Here is a 19,965-nt window from a genome sequence, read left to right on the forward strand (position 1 = left end):
TTTTAGTCTTTTTTTGTAATATGGGGCATTTGTCAGGGGCGAGATTCAAAAATTCAAAATACTAGGCTTATGTATGAAATAAATTGACAAAGACATTTTCTCTATAATTTGAGTTTATTTTAGTTTAGTTTTGTAAACACACAATACAGTTTCAGTTAGTTATCGTTTTTTTCTAAAGCCTCGTTTTTATTTTTATTTCAGTTCACAAAAATGTTTTTTCACACCTAGTTTTCGTTATTTCGTTAGTTTTCGTTAACGATAATAACCTCGCTTCACACTTGGCGGGTGTATTGCTGGGGACCCAAGGACGCGCAGTGTGACACGTTCAATATTAATAACCTTTGAATAAACAAGCGAACAGCCGTTTTCATATCCAGTGACCTTTGATTTCCTTCCTATATAGCGGCACGTAGAATAAGAGGAGAGAGAATAAAATTAAAACCCTTGATAGAGAAAAATCACAAAAGGCTTTAGTTTGTTTTCTAGCACTTCTGTTTAAACCAGAGGATTCTTTAGGGAAATAAAGATTAGAAACGCCAACAGGGTTTTGACGGACACGCTGGCCTTCGGTGCAGGTTTTAATCTGGTTTAGAAGGACAGCGGTGTGCTTGTGCAAGGACAAGATCGTTTCACATCTGCAGAGGGTCACGAGAAAGACAAAGCTACGATTAAATGCAAAATTAAATTTCTAAGTGCTTGTCATCCGCAAAAGCATCAAATTAACCGATATGGCGATGCCCCATAACAATACACAGGTTCTGTGCGGCTGCTTGTTTTTAGAAGGTCTTATTTCAGAGGCAGTGGTTGAGACAGTGCTGAAATGATGATGTCTAGGGAAGCCAGTCCTTCCAGCAATAACAGCTTCTCATTAAGCCGAAATATATGAAAAGCTTTTAGAGAGAGTTGACGGCTGAATTCGCTCATGCAGTCACAATAACAGGCACTCAGGAGTTGAAATGCATTCTGCATTGCTGACATATTCATTTTTAAACCGCCTCTGGCAGCGGAGTATTACAACGCTTCAAACATAATGCCGACAAACAAACAAAAAGCAAACAAGAGAGGTTCAAAGTACCGCTGTTATGTTTTTCCGAACTTCCTCTCGCTCTCGTAAAGCGGCCGTTTTTGACCGAGGCCGAGGGAAGTAAGTGGCTCTGCGGCGAAACGGTTGACAAGATTTGGTTCACAATCGATCTATATGATGGGAAAAACACGGGAGGATAGCGATGGTCGGAAGTGGCCGGAGTTCTGATTCAGGACCCGGCCCGCTTCAAACGGCCCAATAAAACGAGAGGAACAGAAGGAACGAGTCAAAGCTTCACCTCAACCAGCCGAGCCAAAGCACTGATCGCTTAGAAAAAAAAGACTAATTACTTCTTTAAAGTATACAATGAGAACATTTGCAAAAAGAAAATGAGGGTTTCACTGATATTGGTTTTTGAAATCCGACACTGATATTATTGGATTGAAGCTGGCTGATGGCTGCTGTTTTTGCGATACTCAATATATTCAAATTTGACCATTTTTATCCCCCCAAAAAAATGACACAAACTATTGCACAGTATTCAGTGTTTCCCCCAGACTTTTTATTCTTGCCAGAGTGGAAAAGCCTCTGAAACAGCATTTAGACATCAGTTCTACAATAAATATGTAATCAGTCAAACTGCATCATATCATAATATCAGAGGTGGACCACACTGACTGGCAGAGATGCAATTTTTAATAAACGAATAATCATAATCAAAATGACGAGTCGATGGATGAAATAAGGATGACGCAAAGTTAAGATAATGTCGGAGGTACAGTATGTAGGATGTTGAATATAAAAACAAGTACTATTCCTAATGTTGGTGGTCAGAGTGTATAGCTGTAAAACTGTTCCCTCTGAGTCAGTGAGTCTGCAGGTTTTCATTCCAAGGACTAGATACCACTGGTTTAGAGGGAACACTGGCTGGAACCTGAGAGCTGATGGCCGGACCTGACCTTTTGTGCGTGATTCAACACCTTTTGGCAGGAACTGGATTTAGCAGCAGGAGAGGAAAAAGCTTGCTTTAAAGTCAGAATTCCCAACGTTTTTCATGTAAATAAAAGTCTGTTTTGCTACTCTATCTGATATAACGCAACAGTGATTCAACCTATAACCGAGGCCTCACCAAAAAATATATCTTATGTGTATTATCAGGTTTACATCTAATTTGTCATATTGTACATATTTTCATTACTTCTTCATCTCATTATGCTGTTATTTTGCACACCCTTATAATGCTGTAACATTTCACACTTTTCCTAAATTTTTTGTTGTTAGCATGTGGGAATTGTCGGTTGCGTAATGTTTAATACCCCGTTTGCTTTATTCTTTTATGTATCAGGGATCATTAAAGTTTCATCTAATTTAATCTTATCATGTGTAAAAAAAAAATAAGATACAACGTGCTCAACTCACGATAATACCATGACAACTGGGTGCTGGATCCTTAAAGTAGTTGATAATGAAAAAGAAAAACTAGGACAGCACTCCACATTGACTTTTTATTTGCCACCAAATAAAAAGTGGCGAATAAAAAGTCAATTTGGATTTTCTTTATCTTGTCATGTGTGTCATAAATTCTGCAATTACTTTTACAATTTATGCATTTAGCTGACACTCTTATCCAGAGCCATTTCTAGCTTTGGGAGACTTTAGATGAATCTAAACTGAACTCTCCAGGATCATCAGCATAGCGTACAGTATGTGATTTGTTATGATAGGGATGATAGAGTTTCTCATTTTCTGCAAAGTCCCATCAAAGCCCAGGTTGTGTTGGTTTTCCTTGTGAGCATCATCAGGTCCGCCTCAGTGCATAGAAAGACAATGTTCCTTTCATTTATGACAAGCAAAAGTTGATCAGTTAAAGTTGATTCTCTCTCTCTTTCTCTCTCTCTCTGACACACACACACACACACACACACTCACACACACTGCTGGCTGGGGTGGGGTTGTGTCGGAGCTGCTCAGCCCTGGAAGGCGTGGACCTCCTCTTCGCTGAAGCCCTGCTGCTTCACCAACCTAGAAGAACAAAAGGTAAAAGGAAGGTAAAGGGGAGAAAACTGTCAAAGAAAAAGCTTATAAACTATGCAAGTATTCAATAGTGCTGCACTCTACAATCTGCCATGCTGTGTATTTCTAAGGGTTCTTCATGCCCTTTTCTGAGTCAGATGCTGTGAGTCACTGCTGCCATTGTACCGAAGTCTGATAAACTTACATGAACCAGGAACCAGGTAAGCCTATTCAAAATGCATGGCGAAATGTCGCACTTACAACGGAGCTATCTAGAAAACAGACCAGGAATCCTATACAGTGTCTAACAAGGGGAGTTCTGATCTGAGACCAGCTCACCTCGTAGATCTGTGCAGTCGCGTCATCAAAGATCCTACATCACTACTCCTAAAACTTTAAAAGCTGAGGCAGTGAAGTTGTTACGCACCCTTCTGTTAGCTCTGTAAAGGCAGCGGGACCACACACACACACATAGCATTTGGAGCCGTCCGGCCTGTTGAGGAAATCCTCCAGTGTGGGCTGATCCACCCGGCCCGTCCTGCCGCTCCACCTGTCGCAGGGCTCAGAGAGGATGTACTCCACCTGGAACCTGGGACACAATGCAAAATATTGTGAAGAAACAGGAAGACATTAAGGCTGTTTAACATCTCTGTCAGTTCATATTGGTATCAGATATGGTTACACCCTAGAATAGATATGAACAGTCATCCAAAACCATCAGATATAAACAAAAATCTGGAATTGAGCATGAAGGCCTGACGTGTGAACGTAGCCAAAATAGAGGGAGAGAAACATGGAAGTGGATGGTCAGTGGATGTGATTTCTATTATGTGTTGATTGTGCACACTATTTAAGAACTGGGAAAAGCACTTCTTCAACTTTGCACACCAGAAAAGGAAAAGTAGTCTAAACTTAGTTCACTTTTTAAAGGGCTACAACATATTATCCCAGATGGAATACATTTGTAATTACGTTAAACAATTGCAATATTGGGTTTGGGTGTTCTGACTGTGGGGAAAAAAAAAAATCACCATTGAAAAGGTCTTTATTGCATTCATTTGTAATAGCGTTGTGGAGAAAAGAAGAGCCTGCAGACACAGTTCTGGAATTTAATTATAGGCAGCACCAATTTAAGTTGTACTTTTAGTATCATTTGTGCTCCTGGGTAAGGGCATTAATAAAAAAAACTTGTCTGTGGCCCTCTTTGTAGCCTAATGTAATGGTAGCCTAATGGCAGTGGTGGAAATTAACTAAGTACATTTACTCAAGTACTGTACTTAAGTACAATTTTGAGGTACTTGTACTTTACTTGAGTATTTCCATTTTATGCTACTTTGTACTTATACTCCACTACATTTTAGAGGGAAATATCGTACTTTTTACTCCATTACATTTATTTCACAGCTATAGTTACTAGTTACTTTTCAGAGCAATATTTTATATTTAAAACATTTGATCATCTTTATAAAATAACTATAAAATAGCATTGTTATAGATTAGACTACCCAAAAGTATAGATACATTGTTAAGATTAGCTTCACGTTGACAACTTTAAAATGCTGCTTACATGTACATGCATGTCAATAAATCAGTATTAATATTCCAATAATGTCTGAAAAATATAACTCTCTAAATGGGGACAGTTTGCATAATGAGCACATTTACTTTGATACTCTAAGTACATTTTGCTGCCAATACTTATGTACTTTTACTTAAGTAAGATTTTGAATGCAGGACTTTTACTTGTAATGGAGTATCTTTACATTGTTGTATTGCTACGTTTACTTAAGTAACAGATCTCAGTACTTCTTCCATCACTGCCTAATGGTAATGGATATGCAGTTTCCATACAGAGTAAAATCACGTGGCAAAGCTAAAGAGGAGATTGGAATGTGGGAATGGCAATTGTATTCAAGGCAACATAGAAAGAGTCTGCTCAAAACATGAACTGTGTCAGCCTTTGCTTTGGTTCTCCTTCTACTTGCAGGCTCACCATTCTAATTCTTTCTCTGCTCTGTGTTCTTGTGCCCGGTCTTAGTAAATTCACTTGTTTTTGCGCTTGCACCTCCACCTGTGGCCATACAGACCCAGGCCAAACACAGAAAAAACTCAGGCGAAAGTAATCAGCACACACGTTCAATGGGTGACTGAAGAGGAGCCAGTGTGTGAATGGTGTACCGGGATGTGACATTTGCGGATGCTCCTATCTGTCTGCTTTCATAGATGCACAAGGACACAGGCAGAGGAATACAGCCACGGTTGGAGGAACCAAGATAATGACTGAAGTACGCCGGCCGGATGACGTCAAGCGCGGTCTTAAAGGGACACATAAGGCAGCCAAATGTAGGCTTCAAACGCACACACACACACACACACACACACTGTACCTCTCATCTTTAGCGGCCAGGTCATCCAGTTCCGAGCGCCACAGAATGTCTTCCTCTTGTCGGTTAAAAAAGAGCAGCTTGGTTTTTCTGGGGACGGACAAACAGGATATGGATTATCAGACCAGCTTTGGCCTTGAAAACAATGAAACAGACAATAAAATATAACATATTACACTTGTTTTCTGTCCATTTTCCAAACAAGACGCAGTGGTGGAAAGTAACTAAGTACTCAAGTACTGTACTTAAGTATAATTTTGAGATACTTGTACTTGTACTTGAGTATTTCCATTTGATGCTACTTTATACTTCCACTCCACTACATTTCAGAGGGAAATATTGTACTTTCTACTCCACTACATTTATTTGACAGCTTTAGTTACTTTTCAGATGGAGATTTGACACAATGGATAATATAACAAGCTTTTAAAATACAACACATTGTTAAAGATGAAACCAGTGGTTTCCAACCTTTTTGGCTTTTGACGTCTTACAAAAAGCAGTGTGTAGTCGGGTCACATTTCAGATGTCTATGAGTTGTTAACAGCTCCACCAAATAGTGATTTTTCCCTCTAAACCTCACATGGTTTCATTTCAATAAATGTTCAAATCATCCAATATTTCAGCAAAAATCAAAGATTAGAGAAAAAGTCCAAAAACTGAAAACAGATTTGTGTATCAGAACTTTGTTTTTTCTTCTTTCCTCTCCCATTAATCATCTCACGACCCCTCAGATTTATCTGGTGACCCTTTGGAGGGGCCCGACCCCTAGGTTGGGAACCACTGGACTAAACTAGCGAACTGTATATAAAGTAGTTCAAACTAGCTCCACCTCCAGCAGCTACAACAGTAACATGCTGCTTACACACTGATGCTTCAGTATTAATAATCTAATGATGTCATAAATAATAAAATATCAGTCAGAGGGACCAAACCACTACTTTTACTTTAATACTTTAACTACATTTTGCTGCTAATACTTATGTACTTTTACTTAAGTAGGACTTTCCATGCAGGACTTTTACTTGTAATGGAGTATTTTTACATTGCTGTATTGGTAGTTTTACTTAAGTAAAGGATCAGAGTACTTCTTCCACCACTGACAAGACATAATCCTTAGGTAAGTACATTATGCTGTTTACATAACTATAATGTTCTCTCTTCTAACCGTGTTTCTTCTGACATTAGGATTCCACTGATACGGGTTTTTGAAGGCTGATACTGAAACCTATATTTTTAGATTAAAAGCTGCCGATAGACAATATTCAATATCTTTGAATTTGCCCGGTTGTCTCCAAAATCTTATTCTTGTCAGGCTGGAAAAGCCTCTGAAACAGGACACTGAAACTCTCAACTCTGAAGCTCCCACCTTATCGTGCCTAGGTCCTGCAGGGCCAGTCGAATGAGGCGGGCCATGGGCGTGAACCCTGTGCCTGCTGCTAGTAGGTAGAGGTGTGTGACATCACGAAGGGGGCGGAGACTGAAGGGACCCTCCGGACCGCTGACTGATATGTGGTCACCTAGGCGGCCACAACACACAAGTGAACAGAACACATCTAATGAATAGATCACACTCTTAGCTAATGCCAGGCTATGTTTAATACATGAAGAGTTTGTTAATGTCACTGTTCATGCTTAAGTCATGCTCTTTCTATTTACTGTCTTGTTACTGTACACTGACAGGAGAAGACAGTACACACACCTCCATTACTTGGCAACACACCCATGCATGCAAGCACACTCATCAAACACATATATAGGAACATTCAGTGTGTATGATAGGGAGTTACATAAGGTCCATAAATTACTTAAGGACCTAACAATGAGAGACAGAGATAGAGAAGTCTATTTCCTCTTGACCCTCCACCATAGTGAGTGCATAAGCAGATAGAGCCAATAGAAAAATACCATTGAGTATCATCTCCAGGAGAATAAGACAGTCTATAGACTACCAGAGAGAGATGAAATGTCAAAGGCTGCCCACATGGAGCTGGGCTGTGGAAAAAGCTTGATGGAAGCAGATGGAAAGCTCTGTTTATGACTCTTTAAATAGAAACTAATTACACCCTCAATCATGTTTCAGGGGCCGAGCAATCTGCCCCTTGTAATTGATTTAACTGAAAATGGTGTTTCCTTTAGCTGTTTAGCTGATGAACGAGGAGGCAGAGCGGGGGCCGAGGGGAACAGAAGCCAGTCAAGGGAAAAAGGAGAAGAGGAGACGGAAATCTGCCAAAGGTCTGCTCTTAAGGAATTAGTAATGCCTTGGCTTGTATGCCCCTATAGCGAATATTTTCTCATTTCAGAGCCAACCTGACCTTTGGAGTGACAAATAGAAATAGACTGAAGTTATTCGGGTAATGGTTCAATTCTGAGCATGTAAATGTCAGCCTGACAACAACTTGTAGAGGAACAATTGAAGAAAAGCACATAAAAATGCAGGATGAAGGATAAAAAAAAAATCTGCTCTGTACACTGTATCTGGTTTATTTATCAATTTGCTCCCATGTTTGTTATCTTGGAAAGAAAGTAGTATGCTACATAGAAAGTACCATCTAACTGATTAGTGTGTGCTACACAATTATAATGGAAGTAATGAAAGATTTTCTCTAAGTATACTTGGCATGGATGAAGAGGGATGCTATTGAACAACCAATTTGAATTTTCTTCTCCCATGCTGCAGCGGCTACTCCCGGCTGCCAGGAAATGAAAATACTGATTCTGATCATTTGGGTTTGGAGCTGCCTGTGACTTACCAATACGCAGGCTGTTGAGGTGCGGTGTGAAGAGTCCATCAGGGTAGACTTTGATCATGAGGAAGAGGTCTGATCCCTGAGTGGAGGGGTGAGAGGCTGCTACCAGAGTCTGCTCCACTGGAGTGTATGGCTTCACCACCTCGCTGTCTGGATATGGACGACATAGCGGACGCTCAACATTTTCTTTACGGATATCTGTGTGCTGGCATGTTACTGCGGGTTTGTGTATGTATGTACAAGGGGGGGGGCAAAATAGCAGAAATGTCAATGCCTTCAGAACAGCTTCAGTCCTCCTTGGACAGCTGCAGTCCAGTCCTGAACTGTGTTGAACTGTGGTAATGTTTAGCAACTATCCTGTTCAATGTCCGTCAAAAAAAAATCCCTCGAGGATGACCTAAAATGGACACTGCACTTCAGTTCTTTGAGGAATGAAGGAGGTGGAGATCTACTTCCTATAAAATTTCAATGATGTTTTGATCTGATCCAGCTGTTCATAAAAACCCCTCTTGAATTAGTTTGGCAGGACGTATGTGAACGTTGTCATCCTGAAAATCCGGATTAAAAGTTAAAGCACTTTTTTATGTGGTATTTCTGTTATTACTCCCCTGTATGTACACTATTCCAGTGGTTCTCAGCGTGGGGTCCGGGGACCACCAGGGGTCCTTGAGGGGGTTCCAGGGGGTCCCCAGCAAATTGATGAATTGTTAAACTTCAGCATTATTTAATTTACAAGAAGTGAACACCATTAGAGAATGCAGAAGAATGACTGTTTTGGTCATAGTTTCACTGTTATCTCTCTACCTACAATACAGATACTTCATGGGATTCTGGACTAAATCATTTCTAACAATAAAAATATTCTCAGATTTGGGTCAGAGAGACAAAATCTCATCAAATGGGGGGTCCGTGGCTCTAATGTGGACTAGATTAGGGGTCCTTGATATGAAAAAGGTTGAGAATCACTGCACTATTCCATCATTGTACATACATGCCTGTCCATTCAATACTGTCTTGTGTATCATGGTTTTTCGTATGTATAATGACATTGTGAAAAGTACACTCAACAAGTCAAATTCCTTGTACAGTAGATGTACTTGGTAAAATAAAGCTGACTTAAATGTTAGCTGGTAGGTACTGTAGTAAAAACCAGTAAAATGACCTCCCATGATCTTCCTCCATACTTCCACACTGAGATGGTGCTATCAAGGAGCCATCAAATGATCAGTTGGGTCAATGCTGAATCATGACTCAGCTGGATTCCTTACCTTGGATGAGGGCTTTGAGGTAGACGTGTTTCCCAACAGGCACGTGCATGACAGTCCCACGTGGCAGTTGCAATCGGAACACATGGGTGTTGTGGTTGACCTCCGTCTTAGACGCCAACACACAGTCTCGATAGTAGAGGGCTGCATAAGAAGGAGAATGAATCAATAACGTAGACTCATTATTTACCTTTTACACCCGTTCCTAACATGCTACGAACGAGCGAACACCTTTGGAAAATTTCCTGACATGATCCCAACAGAACAGGAACCCATCAGCTTGGGCGTTAACTCTATTTTGCACTCATTTCCTGTGTCTTGGTCCTATTTTATTCCTGAAAATGAGCATTGAAACCATAATTAGAATAACTAATGATAGTTTGAAAAATGCTCAACTTTATTCTTTATCATACCGACTTACCAGTACATTTCTCTGAATTACAGTCGCTGCTCTCAAAACACTTAACACAGCACCCTAAACTCTTAATTTTGCATAACTAATAGTACGTTTTCATTGTTTTCACACATATTACAAAACTGAGAAGAAGTGGGATGAAGGAGAGGTAGAGGAATAAGAGGTAGGGACGGAAGCAAACAACTCCCATCAGCTTTAGAGCATGTCGTCAAGAGGCTGGAGAGAGAAAAGAGCCGAGTACATACAGCATCAATCATGCATCATCAGACTATTACAGTACTGTGTATTGTAAACTGTGCTTAGTGTACGTCATATTGATGTAAAGCACTATGGACTGCATGTTGTGTATGAACGGTGCTATACAAATAAAGTTTATTATTATCATAGTTTGCTGCATTACTGTATAGATTGTGTTTATATTGTACTACACACACCTGTTGCTGTACATTGTTAGAAATGACTGCAGTTTCTCTAATTCCACTGTGATTGCCTTATAGAAACCAACACATTGTATATTTTTTCCTATCCATTATTTAGAGTGGAAAGAAAAGCCTCTTAAAGTGGACGTGCCAGGCTTCTGTCTGAGTAACAGCAATATGCCATTGTAGATAAAGTGTGATGTGGATGAAATGCTCTGGCCTGACAGAAATGAATAATGAGTCGATGATGAATGAAATTGCTGGCTGCGAAAATAAACACTGTGATTTCTTTTGAATCAAACTGTCATTTCTTAAATTATGTTAGCAAACCTCTACCTTCTGACTCTATTGTGCCGTCCAAATAGTCAATACAGTAATGTAGACATAATCAGATGCCGCTATGACATCACAGAAAAATGTATTTCTACATGTAAAATTATGAAGTAGCACACTTGGCATATCCAAAATTCTATTGAACAGATGTTGCATGAAGGAAAACAGTGTTTCATCAGCAAACTATGGATATCGTACCATAAAGTAAACCAATTGATGATTTTTTTTATATATATATAATAATAAACATGTTTTCCCAATAGTTTTCCTGTGTGGGTATAGTTGAATATATGTTCTACTCATTAGATGACAAGGTTATCATTTTGACTGACAATATTTCTTACAAAGATATTACGTGAAAAGAAGAAGATTTTTCATTTTGTGGTGGGATTTGCAAAATTTTGGATTCCTAAGTGCGTTTAGAGTATGGATCTTAGTTTGGAGAAATGTCAGTTATGAGAAAAGTCACACAAATTCCAATAATGGACTAAAATCAAGATTTAAAGGAGTGAAATGAGCACAAGTGAACTATTTGCCTCGTCTCCGATCTCACCTCGATCTTTTTTACGTAAAAGTGTGTTGTGGAATTCTAGCGGTTGACCCAAACTCGTCCATTTTCCTTTGGCTTTCTTGCGGATGCTGAGCTGGATCTTTCCCACCGCGAACGCTGTCTGGACTGGATGCAGGAAAGACAGTGAGAGAAGAAACAAAGACACCGTGAATTACCAAGAAAGACTCTCCAGATTCCATCGAAATATCGAGTTGCCGAGAAATGTCCTTACCGGCAACGCTTCCCTCTACTTCTTCAGCTAGACCTGAAAAAGGAGAAGAATCACGACATTGTAAGGGAGGTTTACATTTACAGCCATCCAATTTGTTGTGACACATGCAACAGTGAGATTCCCTCTAGACTTTCCATAGCTGTCCTGAAGAGCTTCCATAACCTATAAATGTTCTTTCTTGGTTTGTTAATGTTGTGGTCCATATGGTTATTGGCTGAAACAGATGTGTAAAATCAACTTTTCATTATCCTAACTTACTGAAATAATGACAAGGCCTACAAATTTTCATCCCTGCACATCCACAGAGACAGAGAGGCTTCACAATTACCTCTTATAACACACATACCCCAATGAAAATATTCATGGGATGATAAGACTTGGTACACAGTGGCTTGACGTCCCTATTTAAGACAAAGAATACATTTTTTCACTCGGCAAATAAATGGATGAAAGTTTAAATGTTAAGATTGATTTCAATAACTGTTCCCCACCCTTGCACTCCTTTCGATTTTAGGCATTTTATTTCTATCAAAAATGAATAGCCTACACTGAGAATGATTTTTTCCTTGTGTGCTCTAGGACAGTGGTTCTCAACGTGGGGTCCGGGGACCACCAGGGGTCCTTGAGGGGGTTCCAGGGGGTCCCCAGCAAATTGATGAATTGTTAAACTTCACGATTATTTCATTTACAAGAAGTGAACACAATTAGAGAATGTAGAAAAATGACTGTTTTGGTCCTACTTTCACTGTTATCTCTCTACCTACAATACAAATAGTCATGGAATTCTGGACAAAGTAATTTCTAACAATAAAAAATATTCTCAGATTTGGGTCTGAGAGACAAAATGTCATCAAATGCGGGGTCCGTGGCTCTAATGTGGACTAGATTAGGGGTCCTTGATATGAAAAAGGTTGAGAATCACTGAACTAGATCCTTGGTCAGACCTGTCGCTATGGGCGGGCCTTAGGGGGCCGGGCCCGCCCCCAAAAGTGCTAGTGCCCCCCCACTGGCGCCCAGATATAGTTAAATTAATTATTAGAAAATGTATTATTTTTTTTATTATAGTATTTTTCTGTTAAAAAATTTAAAAATACGTATTAACTTTATATTCCTTATAAATGAAGACATGATGTGTCTTTGTTTCACGGGGTTCTGTTATGTGAGAAACAGCCTATCACGTGCGGCCGTACTGAAAAAGGAAGTTACGCCAATGTAGCAGTGGGTAAAGGCAAATAATGGAACAGCTAGAACAGTCTGGTAAGTTCAGAAAATGACATCACTTTACTGTAATGCAGCCTTTAAAACCAGGAAAAGACACTTATGCCATATCACGATATTACCATATCCAAAATATAAGACGATATCTAGTCTCATATCACGATATCGATATATTGATATATTGCCCAGCCCTAGTGTGTGTGTGTGTGTCTGTCAGCACCCGACGTGGTGTTTTTTTTTTTTTCAAAGAGTGCTCGGCTGCTTTTGCACTTCTCATGTTCTAGTTAAATGTTGTGTTTGGTGCTTTGCCTATCCCTGTGTTGACTGCTTTAAATGATGACGACATGATATTAGCCTATCACGCGTCAGCATCCGCCGTGGTGCTTTTTCAATTGGAGAGATGTGGGCTGCTTTGCACTTCTGCTGTTATATTTAATGTGTTGTCTGGAGCTTTGTGCATACCATGACCTCTGTGTAATTGACTGCTTTAGATTCTGAGGACTGATGTGGTGTCTTTAGGCTGGTCGTATTTGCTGTTGATGGTTTAACGTGATGATCGCATCGGTCATACTGTATCTTATTTGCAAGTGCACTGATTGCGGTGCCAACCTCCCCCGTTTAGTCCTTGTGTCCCTGGCATCTATTCATTTTCTAAAAGCCAATTGTTAACAAAACCTTGTAAGCGCGTCTGATTGGTGCCAATTGTCTAATCAGTGAGTGTCAGCACTGTGAATGCGCCAGTTTTGTTGCTGCTCTCCACGTTATAATCGTAACTTACTGCCGTGATTCTCAACCTTTTTCATATCAAGGACCCCTAATCCAGTCCACATTAGGGCCACAGACCCCCATTTCATGAGATTTTGTCTCTCTGACCCAAATCAGAGAATATTTTTATTGTCAGATATGATTTTTGTCCAGAACTCCATGACTGTCTGTATTGTAGGTAGAGAGATGACAGTGAAACTATGATCAAAACAGTCATTCTACATTCTCTAATTGTGTTAACTTGTAAATGAAATAATGGAGAAGTTTAGCAATTCATCAGTTTGCTGGGGACCCCCTGGAACCCCTTCAAGGACCCCTGGTGGTCCCTGGACCCCACGTTGAGAACCACTGACATAATGCATTCGAACAATTTTAGGCCTAATACATTGGGACATATTAAATCTGAGACCAATTTCATTACTATGCGACCTCAGTATAGTTAGTATGCGTCAGTGCTGCATGAATAGAATAGTATATTGGATTATCAGAAATATTTAATAATAATTGTGCCCCCTCATGCAGTTCATATGCCCCCCTTAAGACTAAGCCCTGGTGACGGGTCTGTCCTTGGTGACATCCACTGACACATTACAATCTGCCTGCCAAGTGTTTTATTGGTTATTTGGGTTGGATGCTGCCTAAAAGCAGTTAGTGGAGTTACACCTTTGCTGCAACAGAAGACAGAAAGTCATTTAAATGCGAGAGGCAAATTCCACATGTACTGTACATGGAGGGGAGGTAAACTACAGGTGTGAATGGAGGCTCGCAAGCTGTGGAAAGTGAATGAGAAGACACTCTTCCCTGTCGAAGCGTCTTTGAGCAAGGCACTTTATACTGCAGTTATAGAAGACTGCGGTTGTACAGGGAAGCTCCCAGGTGTGATTGAGTGTGTGAAGCAGAGCTGTGCATGAGCAGTCAGCCTACCCTGGATAGATCTGTTCAAAACACTAAACTTTAAAGTTTAGTTAAAGTTTGGTCACTTCATGCAAGTGATTCGTGCTCTCAGACTATCAATATTTTATGCAAAAATTGATCAGCTCCTTGGACTAGACTTAATCATGGCGCCACACACCCTGAGAGCTTTCACGGCAGACATGGAAATGCCAGAAGATGGCAGTTACAAATGCAGTGGATATTTAATACCTTTCAAATTTTCTAGTTTTTATTGCATGGAGGCCTGAAATGAAAACTCATTAAATTCTTTTTTCCCCTACTTTCCTTTGAATATAGCATCCAGCAAAATAAAGTTAAAAACAAAAGACTTGGATTTGGTTGTATGCTTCAGATCATTGTCATGTTGACAGATGAAATTCTTCTCAAATTGAGCTCTTTTGTTTCACAGCAAATAATTCCCCAAAATATCTTGGTATGTAGAGCTATTCATGTCCCCCTCTGTCCAGCCCCATAGCATGATGCTGCACCACCATTCTTCCCAGTAGCTGCTGGCTTCTTTGGGTTCTGCATCAAACATATCTTTATGACTCAAGATACAAAAAATTCTACCTTGGTTTCATCAGACCATAAGATATTTCCCCACATTGTCTGTGTCTTCTTGCACAATAACGACAGGACAAAAACAAACTGCTTGTACACACCAAGAATGTATGTCTGTTTACAATGCACATAATGCAAAATAATTCATAATTCAATATGGGTGACTACTGCCTGTATTGCATCTCCATCTCTAGGTAATTCTGGCACTAAACCTGCCAAAACCGTGAGTTTCTCTCATTTGTTTTCTCAGGAATCAGTAAAGTAACATGTAGAAAACGCCACATTTCTACTCACGTAAATGAAGCATGTAGGACATTTTCCCTAGTAGCACTTCCAGTCGTAGGACGCCCCCCTCTAGGTCAACGATGGTACAGCCTGAGCTGTGGATCTAAGGGGAGAACACAAAGACAGGTAAACATGTCCTGCCCCACCAATCAGTAACAAGATGCATCATCACTTTCATTAAACGCGGACCAGTGGTGAAGAAGTTCTGGTCTTTCAAAGTTAGAAATTTGTCAATGTTGTTGCAATTCCTACTTGTCGCCAACAGAGGTCTAATAGATAATTTAATGCCCTTTTAAGTGTGTATGGTAGCTGAGTGGTTACCTTCCGTTTGGTATAAATGACCAGATTCACAGTCACATCAGTTTGGAACCAGTCATACCTAGGGCAACAAGAAACAACAGGCAGCGTGAAATAATCTCCTTGACTGTGTACTAACTTATTAAACTCTAATTCTGTGTATCATATTTGTTGTTGGCTGTATTTGATCGCATACCGAGGCCTGGAGTCTTTGTCTGGGGGAGGAGCCACTGAGGATGGAGGGGCGAGGCTAGCCATTGGTGGAGGTGGAATGATGGCTGACCAGAGAAACAGGAGAGAAGAGATCAGTAAAATTAACAATAATGTTCAGATTAGGGTTAAACCGATGTAAAAGATTGCTGAGATACAAATATACAGTAGGTGTGCTCTGTGTGTGTGTTTGTGTACCTTTGATAGCTGCACTGGCCTTAATAGCCATCCTGCCCACAAGGCACTCTTTCAACATGGACTCATAGTTTACCCACCGATGGACCTGTGCACAAACACACATGCACGATCCCATATGAGCACATGTAAACCCCATCCCCTTGCCCATAGACACACACACATATACAAACACATGCTAAACAGCTTGCAGAACTACACCAAGCTTGTAGCACTCACAAGGGCACCAAAACAACACATGTTCCAATGCTCCAAGGCCGTGCAACTCGTTTTTCCTCCTACTGATCTTTTTGAGGACACATTCACTGCTCAGACAAACATGGCTTCATTTAGTCCCACTGATTTGTACAGAGCTAGCAGGAGGCCGCAAATGGCGTACTGCACTGAAAAGCAAAACGAAAAATATCGTGCTATATTTGGTCCCGTTCACCCTCCCCTACCCTACCTGGTCAAACAGGTCAGTGCCGTCTATCCCAGCTGCCCTCATCAGTTCATCCTCTCCACCGGGGTGGTAGTCCATGTAGGGGGTGACATTGTAAACCATGCCTGAAAACACATACAAACAAGAGAATGTAACACGTATACAGCTCACAGCTCGGTATAAACTTAACTCAACTTGTATACAGCTTGAACAATGATGTCAGACCAGTGCCCTCTGCTGACCAAAATTGATAATAGCACAGAGACTACTGTCAATTGACAAAATTCATTTCATGAATGCATTCAAAACAGTCATTCAAAAGACACCAAATCCAAGGACATCCGAAATCGCTGGCAGAGCCCTTGAGAACAGGGCACACTCTCAAAATCGTGTTTTCCACAATGACATTCATTTCTGTCAAGTTGTTTTTCCAAAAGAACAACTCTTGAATTAATATTTTAAATCCCATCACACATCACCGAGGTACTGCTTTCAGTGAGAGATGAATGAGCGGCCTTCATCAAACCAGGAGGAGAACACATCAATGAAATCAGACTGAGTAAATACACAATGAGGATCTCTGAAGTGTAAACAGAGGCATTACTGGGCTATTGGTTAAGGTGTTCTATCTGTCTGTGTGTGTGTGTGTGTGTGTGTGTGTGTGTGTGTGTGTGTGTGTAGAAGTATTGCTCCTACTGAGAAAGACAGTCACAGCCTGTCTGATGAGGACAACACAACTATAATGCTGCATTCCATTTCAAAGTCAAACAAACAGAAGAGGATTGCCCAACTTAAAATACTGTTCCCCGTGCAACAGCTAATGCTATGTCAATGGTGTTTGGCAGCATTAGCTAGCTAGTTAGCATAGAATGCAAGTGCAAAGTTCATATTTCATATTTATATCTTTAGCCATCTACCACACAGGTGACCAATATCAGTCTGGTTTCCACTCCAGTTGGGCTGGAAATCATCTAATGCAGTGATTCTCAACCTTTTTCATATCAAGGTTGAGAGGGCCACAGATGCCAATTTGATGAGATTTTGTCTCTCAGACCCAAATCTGACAATATTTTTATTGCTAGATATGATTTTGTCCACAATTCCATGACTATCTGTATTGTAGGCAGAGAGATAACAGTGCAGCTATGATCAAACGGTCATTCTTCTACATTGTCTAATTGTGTTAACGTCTTGTAAATGAAATAATGGGCAAGTTTAACAATTCATCAATTTGGTGGGGACCCCCTCAAGGACCCCCTAGTGGTCCCCGGACCCCGCGTTGAGAACCACTGATCTAATGCTGCCGGGGTCACCTCGTATACACGTCCAGCAGTCGTCTCGTTTGTTGTGTTTCTTCAGCTCCTCCTCCGTCACCTCGATCAGTCGTCCCCTCAGCCCGGTCAGGTCTCGGCCGCTCTTGGCAAACCGGATCCAGTCCATGAGACTGTGGCCCGGCTTCAAGGCCACCTGATCGGGCGCGGCAGAGTCACGAGATAAAAAGACATTAGGTTATACTAAAATAGAAGGCTAGCCCCAGTTGGCAGCATAGATAATCTGCTGCTTAGGAAAGCCTGAAATGACATCACTACTGTTGGACTCTTGAGGGTGAAATGAGAACGCAAAAATGAAACTTCTGGCAATTCAATGCATCTTTGATTTACATTCCTCAAAGAACATATTAATTGTGAGGGTCTACTGCTATATTTGGCATGCATATAATCCAGCAAACAGCACTTTATTTTATAACTTTTCAACTTTTGGAACTCACTGCTTGCTCTCACCCTCCACTGTGTATTTTGGTGGAAGAAGCTTGTGGGAGTATCAGGCAAACCAGCTATAAAAAACTGGCATATTATTGAAATATGTCATAATTCGTGGATTGTATGTATGCCGAAGTGAAGAGCGACCCCTAGCAATTTATGAAATGTCTTAACTCTTATATTAGGAGGTATGTAGCTTTTCCAATCGGCTAAGGCAACTTTAAACGGCCAAGTTTTTTAATTCGGCTTGATGTTCTCTCCGTACAAAGAAACAAAGGAAAGTAACGTTATCAATGATAGGAAACAGGCATTTCCTTCTTCTTCTTCTTCTTCTTCTAAGGGGTTTTCTTAAATACTTTAGAGCTGTCACTCTAGTTTACATCTCAATTTGCACCTGAACAGCAAGAACTAACAGCAATGACCCACCGAGGACGAGCTGTGGTTTTGTTATACGGTGGTGACAGCTTACTCCTACATTGCGTCCTGTAGTATTTCATCTTAATATCGGTGTGTGGTTAGTGTTACCTTGTTCCTCCCGGACTGGCCGGCCGGAGCGACCCGCTGCTGGGAGCTCGGCGCCGGGAACGACTGGGTCGGGACGTTCAGCATCTGGACTCTTCGGAAGCAGCCCCAGTTTCGGAAAAAATCTATTTGACCAACGTTAGTTTGCCACAGTTAAATGGGAACCAACTGCTTTGTCCGTGAAATGGCTGCTATGAGTTCCTTGTGTAAGTTCCTCCGTTGTGGTAACACATTTCCCTAAAGTGTTTAGAAGTGAGTTGAGCAATGCTAATGTACTTAGCTAGGAGGCTAAGCTAAACTAGGCTAACAACGTTAGGCGCTAGCTTGCTATCTAACAGCAGCCACCATTATTCGTCACATTAAGCTCCGATAAAAGTCAATATCTACCGTCAAAAATAAAGAAGTAACAATTAAAACGGCAGTCGTTGCTCGCTGTCTTGTGAGTAATAGCTAACACTGCCTGGTGGAGTTCTGTCACCGTGGAAAAACTACAGTTATTGTCGAAGAATATGACGACAACGTCAACAATAAGCGTCATCATGTGGCGACCAGTCCACTGCCCTCTAGTGTTCGTATTATAAATTGCAAATAATAATGGCAACTACAACAACAGTAATACTACTACTGCTACCACTACTATTACCAATAATAATAATAATAATAATAATAATAATAATATTTATCCAAACAGTGTTACAAAGTGCTTTACAAGACAAATAATAGCTTTGGCAGCAACCTCACATTATTATGACAAGGCAGCCAGTGCTTGTAATTAAAATGGCTCAATCTATACAGTGCAATCATCAATAATGAGTTTATGTAAGTACCAAGTGGTGTTAAACAAACCCACCTGAAATTACACTGCTGAAAAAACTGGTTACAGAAAAACCATATTTGCCTCTTCTTCCAGATCCGTCCTCGTCCTCATCCTCCTCATCCTCCTCTGAATCTTTATTTTTTTCGTCTGACATTGTGAAAGCATGGTATGAACAGCAGTGCTGTCACACCGACTTGGACCGCTGACAGTGGACTATACCTCTGACTTCAAAGTTGGCCAACAAACAACATGGCAACCGAAGGATTTCCTTTTTGAAGGCTAATCTGCTACGTAACATTAAGAGGATTCAAAGAGAAGAGACCTCTCTCTGACTTCAAAATAAAAGTCCAGGCACTTGTTAGAGGCTTGGCCAAGCTCTTATGTAATGAACTGAAAGGAGGGATAGGCCTGACATAGAACATCCTGCAGCTTTTACAAGTACTGTGTGCTGTAGGATGTCAGACAAAGATCATCTGCTCTGGTGGCTCTGGAACTAAAATAGACGAGACTTGCAAACCGGTATTTGAGGATAAAAAGCCTCATGAAAAAGAATGAGAAAATGCTTATGATCAAGAAAAATGTACTCATTTAAAATC

At 40.6% G+C, this 19,965-nt stretch overlaps 1 protein-coding gene across 2 annotated transcripts; it reads right to left on the reverse strand.

Moving 5' to 3' along the window:
- Positions 1 to 1,442: 1,442 nt before the first annotated feature.
- cyb5r4 (cytochrome b5 reductase 4) lies at positions 1,443 to 19,024 on the reverse strand. 2 transcript variants are annotated; one of them, XM_071534816.1, is made up of 15 exons: positions 18,556 to 19,024; positions 17,584 to 17,737; positions 16,295 to 16,395; positions 15,805 to 15,937; positions 15,641 to 15,722; positions 15,469 to 15,526; positions 15,157 to 15,250; positions 11,386 to 11,418; positions 11,157 to 11,279; positions 9,440 to 9,580; positions 8,175 to 8,321; positions 6,791 to 6,941; positions 5,425 to 5,511; positions 3,465 to 3,626; positions 1,443 to 3,046 (listed from the first exon to the last, which is right to left on the reverse strand). In XM_071534816.1, the coding sequence occupies exons 1-15, from the start codon at positions 18,637 to 18,639 to the stop codon at positions 2,992 to 2,994; spliced, it is 1,605 nt and encodes a 534-aa protein (XP_071390917.1). In that variant the 5' UTR covers positions 18,640 to 19,024; the 3' UTR covers positions 1,443 to 2,991. The 2 variants fall into 2 exon arrangements, with proteins under 2 accessions (XP_071390917.1, XP_071390916.1); XM_071534815.1 differs by having other exon boundaries at positions 15,853 to 15,937; positions 18,556 to 18,677.
- Between the last annotated feature and the right edge of the window lie 941 nt (positions 19,025 to 19,965).

This window comes from Centroberyx affinis, unplaced genomic scaffold (genome assembly GCF_046629955.1).
Source record: "Centroberyx affinis isolate AG114_WGS23_722 - 3 ecotype Tasmania unplaced genomic scaffold, CSIRO-AGI_Caff_v1 ptg002631l_1, whole genome shotgun sequence".
NCBI lineage: Eukaryota > Metazoa > Chordata > Actinopteri > Beryciformes > Berycidae > Centroberyx > Centroberyx affinis.

Excerpts from the sequence above, each read along its gene's own strand:
- cyb5r4 (XM_071534816.1), bottom strand. The coding sequence starts at position 18,639 with ATGCTGAACGTCCCGACCCAGTCGTTCCCGGCGCCGAGCTCCCAGCAG. Across the intron at positions 15,251-15,468 it reads TCATTTATACCAAACGGAAG|ATCCACAGCTCAGGCTGTAC; the intron begins GTAACCACTCAG and ends TTCTCCCCTTAG. Across the intron at positions 3,047-3,464 it reads TTTACAGAGCTAACAGAAGG|GTTGGTGAAGCAGCAGGGCT; the intron begins GTGCGTAACAAC and ends TTGTTCTTCTAG.